Source organism: Scyliorhinus torazame, chromosome 13 (assembly GCF_047496885.1).
Source record: "Scyliorhinus torazame isolate Kashiwa2021f chromosome 13, sScyTor2.1, whole genome shotgun sequence".
NCBI classification, from domain to species: Eukaryota; Metazoa; Chordata; class Chondrichthyes; order Carcharhiniformes; family Scyliorhinidae; genus Scyliorhinus; species Scyliorhinus torazame.
The window spans coordinates 151,116,348-151,135,062 of record NC_092719.1 but is presented as its reverse complement, the minus strand read 5'-3'; the positions used below and the strand labels follow the sequence as shown (position 1 = coordinate 151,135,062).

At 49.6% G+C, this 18,715-nt stretch overlaps 1 protein-coding gene across 4 annotated transcripts in view; it reads right to left on the bottom strand.

Annotated features, from left to right (window-relative positions):
- eogt (EGF domain-specific O-linked N-acetylglucosamine (GlcNAc) transferase) overlaps positions 1-18,455 on the bottom strand; it is a 93,735-nt gene extending 75,280 nt beyond the window's left edge. For 2 of the 4 annotated variants that reach the window (XR_011934141.1, XM_072472291.1), the window contains exon 1: positions 18,386-18,455. Coding sequence is in view for 2 of the 4 variants with exons in the window: in XM_072472291.1 (XP_072328392.1) it covers positions 18,386-18,429 (44 nt within the window). In the remaining 2 variants the exon portion in view is untranslated. Of the gene's footprint in view, positions 1-17,918; positions 18,054-18,291; positions 18,360-18,385 lie in introns of those variants that run through there. The other 2 variants (XM_072472293.1, XM_072472292.1) reach the window with 2 other exon arrangements.
- Between the last annotated feature and the right edge of the window lie 260 nt (positions 18,456-18,715).

The window sequence follows — 18,715 nt, the reverse complement described above, 5'->3', positions numbered from 1 at the left end:
CCGCTTGTTCCCTTGTAGATTCCATTACATACTGTTCCAGGAAATTATCCCGGGCACATTCTATAAACTCCTCCTCAAGGCTGCCTTTACCAACCTGGTTAAACCAATCGACATGCAGATTAAAATCTCCCATGATAACCGCTGTACCATTTCTACATGCATCCGTTATTTCTTTGCTTATTGCCTGCCCTACCATCCTGTTACTATTTGGTGGCCTACAGACTACTCCTATCAGTGACCTTTTCGCCTTACTATTCCTGATTTCCACCCAAACTGATTCAACCTTGTCCTCCATAGCACCAATATCATCCCTTACTATTGCCCGGATGCCATCCTTAAACAACAAAGCTACACCACCGCCCTTACCGCCCATTCTATCCTTTCGTATAGTCTGATACCCTTGGATATTTAACTCCCAGTCGTGACCATCTTTTAACCATGTTTCAGTAATGGTCACTAAATCATAGTCATTCACGATGATTTGCGCCATAAACTCATTCACCTTATTCCGTATACTACGAGCATTCAGGTAAAGTACACTTATGCTGTTTTTTATGTCTTTGTTATGAATCCTAACACCTTGATCAGTAACTTTTCGCAAATTATTTTTCCTCTTACCCTTTCTCCTAATTTTCCTTGTCTTTGAACCCATATCTCTACATAATAACCTGTCACGTAACCTGCTGCCTTGCTCTCCATTAACCATTATGCTGTCCATAGCTTTACCCTTCCCTTCCCCCCAACTTGCTAGTTTAAAGTCCTTGTGGCCAACCTATTTATCCTATTCGCTAGAACACTGGTCCCAGAATGGTTCAGGTGAAGACCGTCCCAACGGTACAGGTCCCTCCTGCCCAGTACTGATGCCAATGCCCCATGAAATGGAATCCCTCTTTCCCGCACCACTCCTTTAGCCACGTGTTAACTTCCCTAATTTTCTCAACCCTATGCCAATTGGCACGTGGCTCGGGTAGTAATCCAGAGGATTTAACCCTGGAGGACCTGTTCTTTAATTTAGTCCCTAGTGTTTGATAATCCCCAAACAGGTCCTCTTTCCTAGTCTTACCTATGTTGTTAGTCCCAACGTGGACCACAACAACTGGATCCTCCCCCTCCCTCTCCAAAATCCTTTCAAGCCGATCAGAGATGTCCCTCACCCTGGCACCGGGCAGGCAACATACCATGCGGGACTCACTATCTGGCTTACAAAGGATGCCATCAATCCCCCTAATTATAGAATCCCCTACAACTACCACTTGTCTTTTGCTCCCCCCTCTTGAATGGCTTCCTGTACCACGGTGCAGTGGTCAGTCAACGCATCCTCCTTACAACCCTCTTCCTCATCCACACAGGGAGCAAGTACCTCATACCTGTTGGACAAGGTCAAGGGCTGAGGCTCCTCAACTCCTAAACTCGGGATCCCCCTACCTGCCTCCCTTGCAGTCACACCACTCTGTCCCTGACTACTGACCAAATTAACATTACTTATTCTACCGGGTGTGACTGCCTCCTGAAACAAAGCGTCCAGGTAATTTTCCCCCTCCCTGATGTGCCGCAGTGTGTGCAGCTCGGTCTCCAGCTCATCAATTCTGAGCCGAAGTTCCTCGAGCAGCCAACACTTGCTGCAGATGTGGTCACTGACGGTCTCAATGGGATCCACCAGTTCCATCATCATACAGCAACAGCACATCACCTGTCCAGCCATATTCAACTAGTTAATTAATTTAAATAATTTTTAAAAAAAATGTTTTTATAGAACCTCAAGGATAAACCCGAACACCAACAAAAACACAGCCCTCTCCCGCCACTCACCCAAACTCAGTCACTCACCTAAACTCAGATGCACTCTGTTCCAATCAGCACTCTGTGACTAAAGGCACTCCTGCCACACCTTTTGTACCCTGCCTGATTTCCAATGAGCCAATAGGCCCGCTCCAGGAACTGAAGTCTCCAACTGCCACTCGACCTGTAAACTAAGCTCTTTTAAATATGCACTCACCTCTCCCAGCAACCCTGCAGCCTGTGGCCTGCTCCAGGAACTGAAGTCTCATTTAAATATGCACTCACCTCTCCCAGAAACCCTGCAGCCTGTGGCCTGCTCCAGGAACTGAAGTCTCTTTTAAATATGCACTCACATCTCCCAGCAACCCTGCAGCCTGTGGCCTGCTCCAGGAACTGAAGTCTCTTTTAAATATGCACTCACCTCTCCCAGCAACCCTGCAGCCTGTGGCCTGCTCCAGGAACTGGTCTCTTTTAAATATGCACTCCCCTCTCCCAGCAACCCTGCAGCCTGTCTTCAAACTTCAAACAATTACTATCACAGGAGAAAAACGAGGAAAATTAATGGGAATGAAAGCTGACAAATCGCTGGCCTGGTGGCCTGCACTCTATGGTTTTAAAAGAAGTGGATACAGATATAGTGGCCTGAATCTGGTTGAAATCTTCCAAAATGTTCCAGATTCTGGGAAGGTCCAAGCTGATCAGAAAACTGCAAATGTAACACTTCTATTCAAGAAAAGAGGAAGACAGAAAGCAGGAACTGTAAACCAGATAGCCTAACATCTGTCATTGCCAAGATGCTGGAATCCATTATTAAGGAAGTAATAGGAGGACATATAGAAAATCATAATAAAACCATGTTGACTACCTGATCATCGTCATGATATGCAGACACACGCATAATGATATACAGGCAGGCACAGAGAAGCAGCTAATGGACACAGAGAACAGGACATGACCAATAAGCAGGCAGGACACTCAGGGGTGGGATCTGACTATAAAAGACACGAGGCACTCACACTCTACCTCTTTCCACTGATGAACATCTAGAGAGTCAGTCAAGGGTGTAGTTACAATCTCACACCTCCACCACGTGGCTAAGAGCTAGTCTGGTTCAGTCAGACAGAGTAACCACACTTAAGTTAGCAGAGAGCCGAACTCACAGAGAACTGTGCTAACTGTACTATTAGTTCAATAAACCTGATTGAACTAACTTCTAGGTCTGGAATATCTTTTTGATCTAAGCTGCAACCAGTTGCAGCCAGTGTTAGACACGACATGATTCCAGGAGACTACTAATTTCCGTGAAGATCAGCAAATGTATCCCGGCACCATGGAGAAGATTCAGGCTTCTCACCAGCTGTGGACCTCCGGCAATCTCAGTGCCAACTGGCGGTCATTCAAGCAAAAGATTCTGCTGTACATCGCAGCCTCAGACCTCGAGGGTGCGTCTGATGCAAGAAAGATCGCGCTTCTCCTCTCAACAGCGGGTGATCAAGCCACCCAACTCTTCAACTCGTTTAACTTCACCGAAGGCCAGGAAAAGACACAGTTTCAGACCATCCTGGACAAGTTTGATAGTCACTGTGAAGTGGACACCAATGAAATCTTCGAGCGCTACATATTCAAACAACGTCTTCAAGGTAAAGATGAATCTTTCAACGCCTTCTTAACTAACCTCCGCCTGCTAGCGCTGTCCTGCAACTTTGTTGATATTGCTGACTCCATGATCAGAGACAAAATTGTGTTTGGAGTGCACTCTGATCCTCTGAGAGAGCAGCTCTTAAAACTCAAGCATATGACCCTGCCAGTCGCGATTGAAACATGTACAGTGCATGAGCACCCAAAAAAAAAATTGGTATTCCCAATACAAATCGGCTGAAAATGAGAAACTTGCCTCCCATGAGACAGAGAGTGAGCAGGGCATCTCCCGGATGAAGACCTCAACATTGAAGACAGCGGCCATCTCGTGCGCTTTTCCCGGAGCCCCACGCATGCGCGATGCGAACGGGATAACGAAGCGGCCGACACCCACACTGCGCAGGTGCAGACGTCTGCCGACTGCATTGCGCATGTGCGACGACATACACCGCGTCACAACGCCGATGTCATGACGTGCCCGAACTGCGGCAACACCCACTTAAATGGACACTGCCCCTGCAAGAGGCAGGCGATGTTTAAACTGCGGGAAGCCTGGACACTATGCAGCCTTGTGCAGCTCTGCACCACTAGTCAGAGGCCAGCGCTCCCAATTCCAACGACGGCGCATCCAGAATGTGCAACGACGATTGCAGGATTCTGATCCTGGCAGTACAACGGATCCAGAGAACGAGTGCCTGGAGTCCGCCTAGCGAATGGGCATCATTACCACACGTGAACATGCCACACCTAACTCATCTCGCATTCAGTCCATCCTCGCTGTGGATTCGGAGGACGAATGGCGTGCGGTGATGCAGGTCAACTGCTGCTCCATCCAGTTCAAGTTGGACACAGGTGCTTCTGCTAACCTCCTCTCACAGGCAGACTTCAAACGCATCAAGAAGCCCCCCCAAGGTCCTTCCAGCAACCTGCCAGCTCCTGGACTTTCAGGGTAATGCCATCACGGCACTGGAGTCCTGCCATCTACACGTCTCCAACTGGAGCACCCATGCACAGCTAAGGTTTGGAATTGTCAAGCCGGACAGGACATCCCTACTGGGCACGCATGCCTGCAAAAAGCTAAACCTGGTGCAGCGGGTTTATTCAACAACATTCTCCAATGTGGATCTTCAAGCTGGCATTGACGACATCCTCGCTCAGTATCCAGATGTGTTTGACGGGATGGGCACTTTGCCATATCGATACAAGATCCTACTGCGACCTGATGCCAAGCCAGTGGTCCATGCACCAAGCCGGGTCCCGACTCCGCTGAAGGAGCGCCTGAAGGAACAGCTCAAGGAGCTGCAGCAGCAGGGGATCATTTCCAGGGTAACCGAACCGACTGACTGGGTCATCTCGCTGGTGTGTGTTTAAAAAAACCTCTGGAGACCTGACCATGACCTGACCTGACGAAGTTAGGTGCGTCACATGGATTCTGGCAAATCCAGCTGGATGAATCCAGCTCTGCACCTTCAACACACCGTTTGGCAGGTACTGCTATAACCGTATGCCGTTTGGCATCGGAGATATTTCATCGCATCATGGAGCAGATGATGGAGGGCATGGAAGGGGTTTGTGTGTACGTGGACGACGTCATCATATGTTCCACGACCCCTGAGGAGCATGTTTCCCGTCGCCAGCAGGTATTCCGCCGTGTCCACGCCAATGGCCTGAAGCTGAACAAGGCCAAATGTTGCTTTGGCATGTCAACACTCAGTTCCTAGGAGAGCAGATCACTCAGCAGGGCGTGTGCCCCGACACAGACAAGATCAAGGCCATCGCAGCCATGAAGGTCCCGGAAGACAAGGCCATATTGCGCTTCCTGGGCATGGTCAATTTTCTGGGCAAGTTTATCCCAAACATGGCCTCACACACCACGGCCCTACTAAACCTAGTGAAGAAGTCCACTGCCTTCGAGTGGAAGGTGGCCCATCAGGCAGAGTGGTTGGAGCTGAAAGCCAAGCTCATCACTGCACCTGTATTGGCATTTTTCGACCCAGGCAGGGAAACAAAAATCTCGACAGATGCGAGCCAGGATGGCATCGGTGTGGTCCTGCTGCAACACAATGACATCTCATCCTGGCCACCGGTTGCCTACGCATCAAGGGCAATGACGCCCACCGAGCAAAGGTATGTACAAATAGAGAAGGAATGCCTCGGCCTCCTCACTGGCATTCTCAAGTTTCATGACTATATCTACGGCCTACCGATATTCACAGTCGAGACGGATCACAGGCCCTTGGTCCACATTATCCACAAGGACCTTAAATGACATGACGCCTCGGTTGCAGCGCATCCTCCTCAAACTCAGAAAGTACGACTTTGACCTGGTCTACATGCCTGGCAAGGAGCTCATCATTGCCGATACACTGTCCCGCTCCATCACCGTGCCTCGTGAACCACTGAACGTCACCCGGCAAATTGAGTCACAGTTGGAGTCACAGGTGCAGCGGTGTGCTAGCACCCTCCCGGCATCTGATGAGAAGGTGATTCGTATCTGTGAGGAGACAGCCAAAGTACCCCTCTTGCAGCGTGTTATGCAACACCGAGCCAATGGGTGACAAAAAGGGCAGTGCCCTCAATTTTTCAATGTAAAGGACGACCTGACGGTGGTTGATGGTATCCTCCTCAAACTGGACCGGGTTGTAATTCCACACAGTCTCCAGGGCTTGGTGCTCCGTTAAATCCATGAGGGCCACCTGGGTGTGGAAATGTGCAGACGCAGAGCCAGGCAGGCTGTCAACTGGCCCGGGATTAGCCAGGACATCGCGAACATGGTCCTTAACTGTGCGATCTGTCAACACTTCCAGCCAGCACAGAGTAAGGAGACACTTCAGCAGCATGAAATCGAAACCTCTCCGTGGTCCCAAGGTTGGCATCGACCTCTTTCATGCAAATGGTCGTGATTACGTGTTAATGATTGATTATTTTTCCAATTACCCTGAAGTCGTGAAGTTCTCAGACCTCACATCTCGGACCATCATCAAGGCCTGTAAGGAGACGTTCTCCAGGCATGGTATCCCACTCACTGTCATGAGTGACAATGGCCCGTGCTTCAGCAGCCATGAATGGTCTCTGTTTGCCCAGTCGTATCAGTTCAAACACGTCACTTCCAGCCCGCACTATCCGTAGTCAAACGGTAAGGTTGAGAAAGGGGTGCACATAGTGATGCAGCTCATCTGCAAGGCCGCGGATTCTGCGTCTGACATTCACCTTGCGCTGCTTGCGTACAGGGCGACCCCACTGTCTACTGGCATGTCGCCGGCTCAACTCCTGATGAACAGGGATCTGCGAACGACACTTCCAGCCATACACGTGCCCAACCTGGATTACCTCCCGGTGCTGCAGAAGGTGCAGCAACTCAGAGACCAGCAAAAGTATGCCACCGATTTGCCCGTGTTATCCCCATCAGACATTGTTCGGGTCAAGATTCCTGATGGGAGTCTGGTCAGCTCCAGCTGTCATTGTTCGACAGGCTGCCCCCCGCTCGTATGTTGTGCGGCTGGCTGTTGTGCGACGAAACAAACGGGCACTGCGCAAAGTTGCCTGCCCCAACGACATTCTTCTCCATTTCCTTCTGTTGTTTTGCCACCTCCTGATACCTCGAATCACGAGGCCACCAGTCAGGCTTCAATCCCGCCCATCAAGGCGCTGTCGTCCCCACCACCACCACTCCGGCGGTCGACCAGGATCAGACGCAAGCCACAGAGACTGGACTTATGAACATTAGTTCTGTTCTGTGTTCTCGCATTGGACAGCTGTTTTCACATGTACATATGTTCACACCCACGACATGCATATATGTTAAAATTGGCCTGTTCTTGTAAATATGTTCACATATGTCACCCAAATATTTTAAAAAAGGGGAGATGTCATGATATGCAGACACACACATAATGATATACAGGCAGGCACAGACACGCAGCTAATGGACACAGAGAACAGGACATGACCAATAAGCAGGCAGGACACTCAGGGGTGGGATCTGACTATAAAAGACACGAGGCACTCACACTCCGCCTCGTTCCACTGATGAACATCTAGAGAGTCAGTCAAGGGTGTTGTTACAATCTCACACCTCTACCACGTGGCTAAGAGCTAGTCTGGTTCAGTCAGACAGAGTAACCACACTTAAGTTAGCAGAGAGTCGAACACACAGAGAACGTGCTAACTGTGCTATTAGTTCAACAAACCTGATTGAACTAACTTCAAGGTCTGGAGTATCTTTCAGATCTAAGCTGCATCCAGTTGCAGGCAGTGTTATACCAGTGGACGTAACACAATAATCATGTTTGGCAAATTTAAAAGAATTCTTTGAGAATGGATAATGTGGAATGTATAAAGGAGAACGTGCAGATGTACCGTATCTGGATTTCCCAATGCATTTGATAAAGTGCCACATAAAAGGTTACATCACCAGATAGCAGCTCATGGTGTTGGAAACAATATATTAGCGTCAGTAGAGGGTTGGCTAACATGAAATGTAATCCTTCTCGACCTTTTGAAAATGAAATGAAATGAAATGAAAAATGAAATGAAAATCGCTTATTGTCACAAATAGACTTCAATGAAGTTGCTGTGAAAAGCCCCTAGTCGCCACATTCCGGCGCCTGTTCGGGGAGGCTGTTACGGGAATTGAACCGTGCTGCTGGCCTGCCTTGGTCTGCTTTCAAAGCCAGCGATTTAGCCCTGTGCTAAACAGCCCCTTTTGGCGAAGATCAAGTGTCTTGAGTGCACTTGATCAAGGGAAGCTGAGGATTTCAATGTCGATCATGGATTGAAGAACACGGAGGGATTGAAGACATCGAAGAGGAAACGTTTTGAGCTCTGCTGCTGTTGGTGGATCTTCATGCTGGTCTAAGCCTCTGGTTTAGGGCTAACGCCGACACAGTTTAGACTCAACGTTTGAGCTATGGCTACAGCTGCATCCCGAGCACCAGGCCAGGGAGTGCGAAACACTGTCTTGAGTTACAGTGAAGAAGTCGGAAGGAGACACGCCTGTGGATCGGAATTTCTTCGTGAAGCGGATGCTACTCGAGTGCTGCGGGTTTCAAGCAACAGATGTGTTCTGCTTGCAAGACTTCCCCAACATTCGATATTTTGACGTCACCTTCAAGAGTGTTGCAGCTCGCATCAAACTTTTGAACGTGTTTAAAGAAAAAGGCAACCAGAGCCCCCTGTCTATCCTGACTGCGGAGCCTCTGTTCACGCTACCATCGCAGCGAAACCAGGTTGTTACACTGCACATGTACAACCCCCACATCCCAGTGTCTGATGTGCTCCCGTTCCTCGCCAGGTACGTCGAGCTAAAAAGTAACAGCGTGCAACTGAAGGACACCTTTGGCATCTGGACAAGTGAGCACCAAGTCAAATTGACCCTGAGAACGGATGGCAACGGAACCATCCTGCATCCTCCCTTCAGTTTCGCCATTGGAGGAAGTCGCGGCTACCTCTATTATGCGGGGCAGCCACGAGTGTGTCGCACCTGTGGCCAAACGGGGCATGTTGCCGCCAACTGCAATGTCGCCTTCTGCAAAAACTGCAGGCAGGAGGGTCACATGACAAAGGACTGCAAGGAAGACAAATGCTGCAACCTGTTTGGGGAGGCCGGTCATCTTTACAGGGTCTGCCCAAAACGCCGGGCAATATACGCACAAATCATCAGCGGCGGAGTCAAAAAGGCGACCACAGAGGAGGTTCATGCACCCTCCATCGACAAAGACACCACAGTACAGAATGCTGGAACTCAACAGAAGGCCCCTCAACAAAAAGTGGAGGCCCCAGCACACCCTGACAACACAACCCCAATTTCATGTGACGAGAAAGACTCAATGTAAGAGGATGGAACGAATAATGAAGGGGGCTGGGAAACGGTGAACAGGGACAAACGAAAAATAAACCAAAGAAATCCATGATGGTGAATGGCAAAAAGCGGCAGCTTCCAGCCAGCGGCCTTAGCGCCGACACCTCCTCTGATGGAGAAGAACAAGCTAATGATCAGCCTCAAATTAAGAGGCCAAGCACCAATGTGGAATGGGATGTACAGATCCCCCAGACCACAGACAGCAAAGACAACGATACACGCCGAGATCATCAACCTCTGGTCGATGGGAATAGCAATGTGACCAACGCCCCCAGGCACAGGACATTAAAAACAAGGTCACAGACCAGCTCGAGAAATTAAGGAGCAGCAACAACCCAGGTGAAAACCGGCCTGCAACCCCAACACCCACTGACTGCAACAACGGAGACTACCCCCCCCCCCCACAGTGCATCCAAGTCGAGTTCACGGGCCCAGTACGGATCAGGGCCGCTTTCTCAGCCTTGCAATTGTGCAACAGTTTGTGAGCACCACCGGTATGCTGGGGAACATTCAACAGCTGGAACAACCAACTGTATAGACTCTGGACTCTGAGACTGGTAAATCTTTTTAAAATGGGGTTTAAAATTGCATTGATTAATGTGCGAAGCATTAAAGACACTTTGCGGAGTGTAGCCACACTCAGCTACTTGGCAAACGTGAAAGCCGACCTACTGTTCCTGCAGGAGTGTGGAATTCCGCACCTCAGCAACTACAGGCGCTGGTCGAGCTGGTGGTCCCACGGGCCATCCATCTGGTCAGGAGGAAACGACTGTCGTTCCTCCGGCCTGGGTATTCTGCTGCGGGGAGGCAACTTCACCATCTCCGATGTTAAGGAGGTGGTGGGCAGGCGCCTCCTCATAGCAGATGTCAAATACAAAAACGCCCCTCTCAGATTTATTAACGTGTACGCCCCGGCCATAAAGAGTGAGCGGCTGGCAGTCCTTCAGCAACTCCCACTGCTGTTGGCCACCTCTAAGCCGGTCATTCTGGTCGGTGACTTCAACTGCATCATCGATGCGGCTGGACGATCCGGCAGAGCCGACAGCAAACTAGACGCTACGTCCAGACTCCTGATGGAAACGGTAAAAGACGCCAAGCTGCTCGACGTCTTCAGCAACCCTGCAGATGGAGCGCAGCGTAGATATACATGGTCACGGCCAGACGGGTCCGTCTGCTCCAGGATAGACTTCTTCTTTGTGTCCCGTGCTTTCACGGTCAGGTCCACCAACGTTAAGCCGGTGTTCTTCTCTGACCACTGCCTCCTACTGGCCGACTGCCACCTGCAGGAAAACCAGGAGGCGGGCAGGGGGACATGGAGGCTGAATGTGAAACTGTTGACTCCAGAGAACCTCGAGGAACTTAAAAGTGATGACAAAGGTTGGAGAACCGTGAAACCCCTCTTTAAGTCTCTATATCTCTGGTGGGAAGCAATCAACGGGAATATCAAAAGGTTTTTCATCCTCAAAGGTGTTCAAAGAGAGAGACGAGGGGCCATGTCCAGGCTCCAGAAATGTATGCAGAATTTGCTCCAGCTGCAGTCGATGGGGGTTGATGTCAAGGAGGATCTCCAAGAGGTGAAGAGCCAGCAAGCCTCGCTCTATACCTCGGAGGCCTCCAAGGTTATCTTCCGTTCCAGAGTCCGCTCCGTGGAGCAGGATGAAACGTGCTCGCTCTTCTTATTCTAAAGGTTGCACAGAGAGACCTCTGTGATCAGCAGCCTGAAGGAAGAAGATGGCTCTGAAAAGTCATCGCAGTCTGACATCCTGAGGATCAGCCAATCCTTTTATGCCGGACTGTATGACCTGAAGCCAACAGATAGCACTGTTTCCCAGACCTTCCTGTCGACTATCACGGAGGTCATAGGCGACAGCGAGCTGGAAAAGCTGGACAAACCACTAACTCTGGATGAGCTGACAAAGGCCGTCAAGTCCTTTGAGACGAGTAAAACTCCCGGAAGCGACGGCTTACCGGTTGAGTTGTATTCGACTCTGTGGGACTGGATGGGCCCAGACCTGCTGGAAGTGTACGAGAGTATGCTTCTGGACGGCAGCATGTCAGAATCCATGAGGAAAGGTATCATCACCCTCATCTACAAGCAGAAGGGGGAAAGGGAAGAAATTCGAAATTGGTGACCCATTTCACTGTTGAATGTGGATTATAAAATTCTAGCCAAGGTCATCGCCAATCGGGCCAAGTCTGCTCTGGAGTGGGGGTCCAGGTGGCCAGGAGCTGGGGGGCCCTGCATTGGCTTAACTTTACAAGGCTGGTGGAGCAAATGGAGGAGGAGTTCAAGAGGTGGGACGCGTTGCCGCTGTCCCTGGCGGGTAGGGTGCAGTCAATCAAAATGACGGTGCTCCCAAGGTTTGTGTTCCTGTTCCAGTGCCTCCCCGTGTTTATCCCGAAGGCTTTTTTCAGGCGGGTTAACAGGAGTATAATGGGGTTTGTGTGGGCGCGAGGGACCCAGAGGGTGAGAAGGGTGTTCCTGGAGCGGAGTAGAGATAGGGGGGTGCTGGCGCTGCCCAACCTCTGTGGGTACTACTGGGCCGCCAATGAGACAATGGTGCGCAAGTGGGTGATGGAGGGGGAGGGGGCGGAATGGAAGAGGCTGGAGACGGCGTCCTGTGTGGGTACGAGTCTGGGGGCGCTAGCAACGGCGCCGCTGCTGCTCCCTCCAAGGAGGTATACCACGAGCCCGGTGGTGGTGGCGGCCCTCAAAGTTTGGGGGCAGTGGAGGCGGCATAGGGGGGAAGTTAGGGCCTCGGCGTGGACCCCATTACGGGGGAACCACCGGTTCGCCCCAGGAAGAACAGGTGGAGTGTTTTCGGGGTGGCACAGGGCAGGTATACGAAAGTTGGGGGACCTGTTTGTGGACGGGAAGTTCGTGAGCTTGGGTGAGCTGGAGGAGAAGTACGGGCTCCCCCCGGGGAACACCTTCAGGTACTTATAGGTAAGGGCGTTTGCCAGACGGCAGGTGGTGGAATTCCCGCGGCTACTGCCACACACAGTACAGGACAGGGTGCTCTCGGGGGGGTGGGTGGGAGTGGGGAAGATCTCGGAAACTTACCAGGTGATGCAGGAGGAGGAGGAGGCCTCGGTGGTGGAGTTGAAAGGTAAGTGGGAGGAGGAGTTGGGAGAGGAGATCGAAGAGGGGACGTGGGCAGATGCCCTAGGGAGGGTGAACTCTTCCTCCTCATGCGCGAGGCTCAGCCTCATACAATTTAAGGTGCTGCACAGGGCACACATGACCGGGACAAGGATGAGCAGGTTCTTTGGGGGTGAGGACAGGTGCGTTAGGTGCTCAGGGAGCCCAGCAAATCACACCCATATGTTCTGGGCATGCCCAGCGCTGGAGGAATTTTGGAAGGGCGTAGCTGGGACGGTGTCGAGGGTGGTAGGATCCAGGGTCAAACCGAGCTGGGGGCTCGCAATATTTGGGGTGGCAGAGGAGCCGGGGGTGCAGGAGGCGAAAGAGGCCGGAATTCTGGCCTTTGCGTCCCTGGTAGCCTGGCGAAGGATTCTCCTTCAGTGGAAAGATACGAGGCCCCCAAGCATGGAATCCTGGATCAGCGATATGGCAGGGTTCATTAAATTGGAGAGGGTGAAATTCGCCTTGAGAGGGTCGGTACAAGGGTTCTTTAGGGGTGGCAACCGTTCTTAGACTTTCTGGCAGAACGATAGACATTGGTCAATGGCAGCAGCAGCTCGGGGGGTGGAGGGGGTTTACTTTAGTTTTGTTTCTGTTATTTACACTGGAAGGGTCTGAGGGGGTGTATACACCTGTTGTCTTAATGTTAATTTATTATTTAGGTACGGGGGGGGGGAGGGGTTTGGGGGGTTACTTTTTTAGATTGTGTTTTGTACTTAACCCTGTTGGGTTCTTTTTTCTTTCTCATTTTGTTATTGATATTTTATGAAAACCTTTAATAAAAATTGTTTAAAAAAAAAAAAGTCTGCTCTGGAGTCGGTGATCCACCCTGACCAGACCTGTGCTGTACCCGGCAGGAAGATCTCTGATAGCCTCGCGCTACTCAGGCATACAATCGCCTACGTGCAGGACAGGAGGGTGGACACCTGCCTCATCAGCCTTGACCAGGAGAAGGCTTTTGACAGAATATCGCACACCTACATGATGGATGTGCTCTCCAAAATGGGGTTTGGGGAGGGAATTCGCAATTGGATCAAACTGCTCTACACAAACATCTATAGCGCAGTCTCAATCAATGGGTGGGAATCAGAAAAGTTCCAGATCAAATCTGGGGTTAGCAGGGCTGCCGCCTCTCCTCTGCCCTGTTTGTGTGCTGCATAGAACCTTTTGCCGAGTCCATCAGGAAGGATCCGGGTATAAGAGGAGTGACGATCCCAGGCAGCGGAGGCGTGCAAGTTAAGGCCTCCCTATACATGGACGACGTCGCCGTCTTCTGCTCAGATCCCGTGTCGGTACGCAGGCTCTTGAACGCCTGCGACCAGTTTGAACTGGCCTCGGGAGCCAAGGTAAACCGCAGCAAGAGCGAGGCCATGGTCTTTGGTAACTGGGCCGACCGGTCCTTTGTCCCCTTCACCGTCAGGTCACATTACCTGAAGGTGCTGGGGATATGGTTCGGAGCGGCTGGGGCGTGCACCAAAAACTGGGAGGAGCGCATAGCCAAGGTAAGACAGAAACTGGGCATGTGGGAGCAACGCTTACTCTCCATTGCAGGCAAAGACCCTGGTCATCAGGTGTGAGGTACTCTCGGTGTTACTGCACGTAGTGCAGGTCTGGCCCATTACCCGACCCTACGCCGCAGCAGTCCCCCGTGCCATCTTCAAATTCATCTGGAGATCCAAGATGGACCGTGTCCGAAGGGGCACCATGTACAAATCTCTGGATAAGGGAGGGAGAAACGTACCCAACGTCTCCCTCATCCTGATGGCCACCTTTGTGTACAGCTGCATCAAGCTGTGCGTGGACCCCCGGTATGCAAACACCAAGTGTCACTACATACTGAGGTTCTACCTGTCCCCGATGTTACGAAGGATGGGCCTGGCCTCATTGCCGCGGAACACTCCAAGTAGTTGGACCGTGCTGTATCAGCTGTCCTCGTGGAATTTTTTTTTTCAGAAAAACATCTTTGACCACAAGGCAATGAAGCAGTGATCAGCACATAATGTCCTCGAGGCCCTCAGGGAAAAGGAGACTGTGGAGGATGTTGGATGGTTCCCTGAGCAGACCGTCAGAGTCATCTGGCAGAACACCTCATCACCAGAACTGTCAAACAAGCACTAAGACCTAGCTTGGCTGGTGGTGAGAAGGGCCCTTCCCCTCAGATCCTTCATGTACACCCGAAGTCTCAGCACCGTCGCACGCTGCCCTCGGAGTGGCTGCAAGGCAGATGAGACGGTTGCCCACCTCCTTGTGGAATGTGCCTTTGCAAAGAAGGTCTGGAGAGATGCAGTGGTATTTGTCAAGGTTCATCCCGAGCAACTCTGTGACACAGGACTCTGTGCTCTACGGACTGTTTCCAGGGACACACACCGAGACAAACATCAACTGCTGCTGGAAGGTCATCAACTCGATGAAAGACGCTCTTTGGTCTGCCCAAAGCTTGCTGATCTTCCAGTGCAAAGAATTGTCCTCAACCAAGTGTTGCAGACTGGCACATTCCAAGGTCCAGGTCTACGTGCTGAGGGACGCACTCAAGCTTGGGGCAGCTGCCGCCAAGGCACAATGGGGAAAGGCCACTGTGTAAGGTCTTACCAGCAAATGTACACCGAGGGGATGGTAACAGTGAAAAACCCCTCGGTTTGGGGCATTAACACTCCAATGTACAAAAGTATTGAAAGAAACATGACGATGTAAATACTTACGAAAGAATTGTAAACAGGGAAATGTGTGGAATGTCATCCCAATTGAATGCAAGAAAGTCAAGTGAATATGTAACTTTGATGGAAATGTACAGTCACAGCAATTCGAAATGTTCTGTCATGTTTATTAGAGATTTTATGAATAAAGTATATCTTTTGGAAAAAAAAACATGAAATGTACTCCGGTTAAGTAGATCGTTTGCAGATTGGCAAACTGTAACCAGTGGAATGCCACAGCGATCAGTACTGGAGCCTTAATTATTTAAAATCTATATTAATGACTTGGATGAAGGGATCAAGTGTATTGTAGACAAATCTGGTGGTGGTACAAAGATCGATAGAAAAGCAAGTTGTGCGGAGGACACAGAATTTGTAAAGGGCTATTAATAGGTTAAGTGATTGGGCAAAACATTGACAGATCAATTTAAATGTGAGATTGTCCACTTTGATGGGATATTATTTAAATGGAGAGACTGCAGAATGTTGCGATGCACAGGGATCTGGGTGCCCTTGTACATGAACCACAAAAGGTTAGCATGAAGTACAGCAAGTAACTAGGAAGGCAAAGGAATGTTGGCCTTTATTGCAAGGGGGATAGAGTATATAAGTAGGGAAGTCTTGCTACAACTGTACAGGGCATTGATGTGACCATACCCAAAATACTCTGCACAGTTTCACTTTCATTACTTGAGGAAGGATATATTCACAGTGGAAGTTCGGAGAAGGTTCATTGGGCTGATTCCTGGGATGAAGCAGTTGTCATACCATGAAAGGTAGAGCAGGTTGGGCCAATACTCTTTAGATTTTAAAAGAATGACAAGTGATCTTATTGAAACATGTAAGATTCTCAGGGAGCTTGACAGGGTAGACAATGCTCTCCCTCGTGGGGAATAGTAAACTAGAGGACATTGTTTTAAAATATGTGGTCTCCCAATTAAGACAGAGCTGAGAAGAAATTTCTTCTCTCAGAGGGTAGTTAGTATTTGGAAGTAACTTTAGAATGCACAGAATTTCCACAGTACAGAAGGAGGCCATTCATTTACCCTCCAAAACAGCACTCTACCAAGGCCTGCTCGCCCGCCCTATCCCCGTAACCTTGCGCTTTGATCATGGACAATCCACCTAACCCGTACATCTCTGGACTGTGGGAGGAAACCGGAGCACCGGGAGAAAACCCACGCAGAGACGGGGAGAAGGTGAGAACTCCATACAGTGACCCAATGCTGGAATCGAACCCGGGTCCCTGCCACTGTGAGGAGCAGTGCTAACCACTGTGCCACCATGTCCCAGTGGGTCATCGAATATATTCAAGGCTGAGTTAGACTGATTTTTAATAGCAAGTACTCAAGGATTATGGGGGACAGGCAGGAAAGAGGCCACAATCAGATCAGCCATGACCTAATTAGAGAGGTGGCCTACCCTGCTACTATTTCTTAAGATTTGTCACATATTTACTCCCGTGATACTGGTGGATAGTGATTATCATAGAATTTGCAGTACAGGAGGCCATTCGGCCCATCAAGTCTGCACCAGCTCTTGGAAAGAGCACCCTACCCAAGGTCAACACCTCCACTCTATCCCCATAACCCAGTAACCCCACCCAACACTAAGGGCAATTTTGGACACTCAGGGCAATTTATCATGGCCAATCCACCTAATCTGCATATCTTTGGACTGTGGGAGGAAACCGGAGCACCCAGAGGAAACCCACGCACACGGTGAGGATGTGCAGACTCCACACAGACAGTGACCCAAGCCGGAATCGAACCTGGGACCCTTGAGCTGTGAAGCAATTGAGCTATCCACAATGCTACCGTGGAAGTATCCCCAACTTATATTTCCCAAACTTATAGATGCAGAGGCATCAGCCGGTTCAGCGTGGACAAGTATTAGAGCTTCGAGGGTCTTCCTATTCTGCATTATTCAGCTAACCACTCAGTCAAAAGAACTTTTACATTTCTACACTGTTCAGGGGTACATCACAGGACCTGATGGGCCGTACATAAAACTGTAAATAAAGGCTCCTATTAATGAGCATTTATTTCAGATTTTTAAAACATCCCATCCTTAAAGTTACAAAGCCAATGCGCAGAATGGACAGGGAAAACCCTTAATCCATCTTATTGCTTGCTCCAAAAACCAATTCAAACTGAATCCAATTCATGGTCTTCACAAGAGACATACAAGATGCAAGCTGACAAAGAAACATTGAAAATAGAAGCAGGAGGCCATTCTGCCCTTCAAGCCTGCTTCACCATTCATTATCATGGCTGATCATCAAGTTCAATACCCTGATCCCACCTTCCGCCCCCCCATATCCCTTGATCGCTTTAGCCCCAAGAACTGTATCTAATTCCTTCTTGAAAAATCACAACGTTTTGACCTCAACTACTTTTGTGGTAGTGAATTCCACAGAGTCACCACTCTCCGAGTGAAGATATTTCTCCTCACCTCAGTCCTAAAAGGTTTACCCCTTATCTTCAAACTATGACCCCTTGTTCTGGACTCTTCCACCATCAGGAACATTCTTTCTGAATCTACCTTCTGAAATCCTGTTAAAATTTGATAAGGTTCTATGAGATCTCTTCTCACTCTTCTAAACTCCTGAATATAATCATAACAAACTTAGTTTCTCCTCATATGGCAATCCCAGGAATCCCAAGAATCAGCCCAGTAAACCTTTGCTGTATTCCCTCCATAGCAAGAACATCATTCCTCAGATAAGAACACCAAAACTGCACAATACACCAATGCCCTATAAAATACAATTTGCCTTCTTTACTGCCTGCTGTACACTTACTTTCAGCAACTGATGCACAAGAACACCAAGGTCTCGCTGAGTATCCACCTCTCTCAATGTACACCCATTCAAATCATAATCCGCCTTCCTATTTTTGCTACCGAAGCCGATAACCTCACAAAAGGCATTGCACCCCATCTCGGGCTTGATCTTAGCCAAAAGGCCTGGCTGCAGACAACGAAAGGGGCATGTCGTACTAATCCTGGATTTGGCCATCAATTATAAGCAACCCCACCACAAACAACTCTGCGTTTTGAAGGTGGCCAACTCTCTCCTCGTTCTAACCTTTCGGTTTCACTAGAGAGGGGGGTTAGGGGAAAGGAAGGGAGAGAAGCCCCGTGTCGAGGTCTTTTCCAGAATAAAGCTGTTGTACTTGCTCATCCCAGCTCTGGGGTAAATGGTGGGCTGCGGGTGAAACTCTCGGAAGCAGCCTGGGTTACAATGTATCCATTGGCAGCGTTCGATACCTGGGCCGGCGTTCCAGGACCAAGCCAGCCGAGCGCGGCGCCATCACAAGTGCAACATCACAAAGTTTCCCCGGACACCACTGAAACCAGAAGAGGGGCCTTACCTGGCCCAAAAAATAATACATCATAAATGTTTTTTTTTTTACACTTTCATCCTCAAACTTCAAGAACTAATTACCAGAGATCGTAGAAAATACACGCTGTTTGTGCTAAAGGGTGTACCGCGGGCATCGCCGTTTATCATTTTATTTTAAGATAATGGTCTTTTCGTTGCCATATTATTGAATAGATTTTCTCCGTATTTTTTAAATGTGAAGCGGACTGTACTAT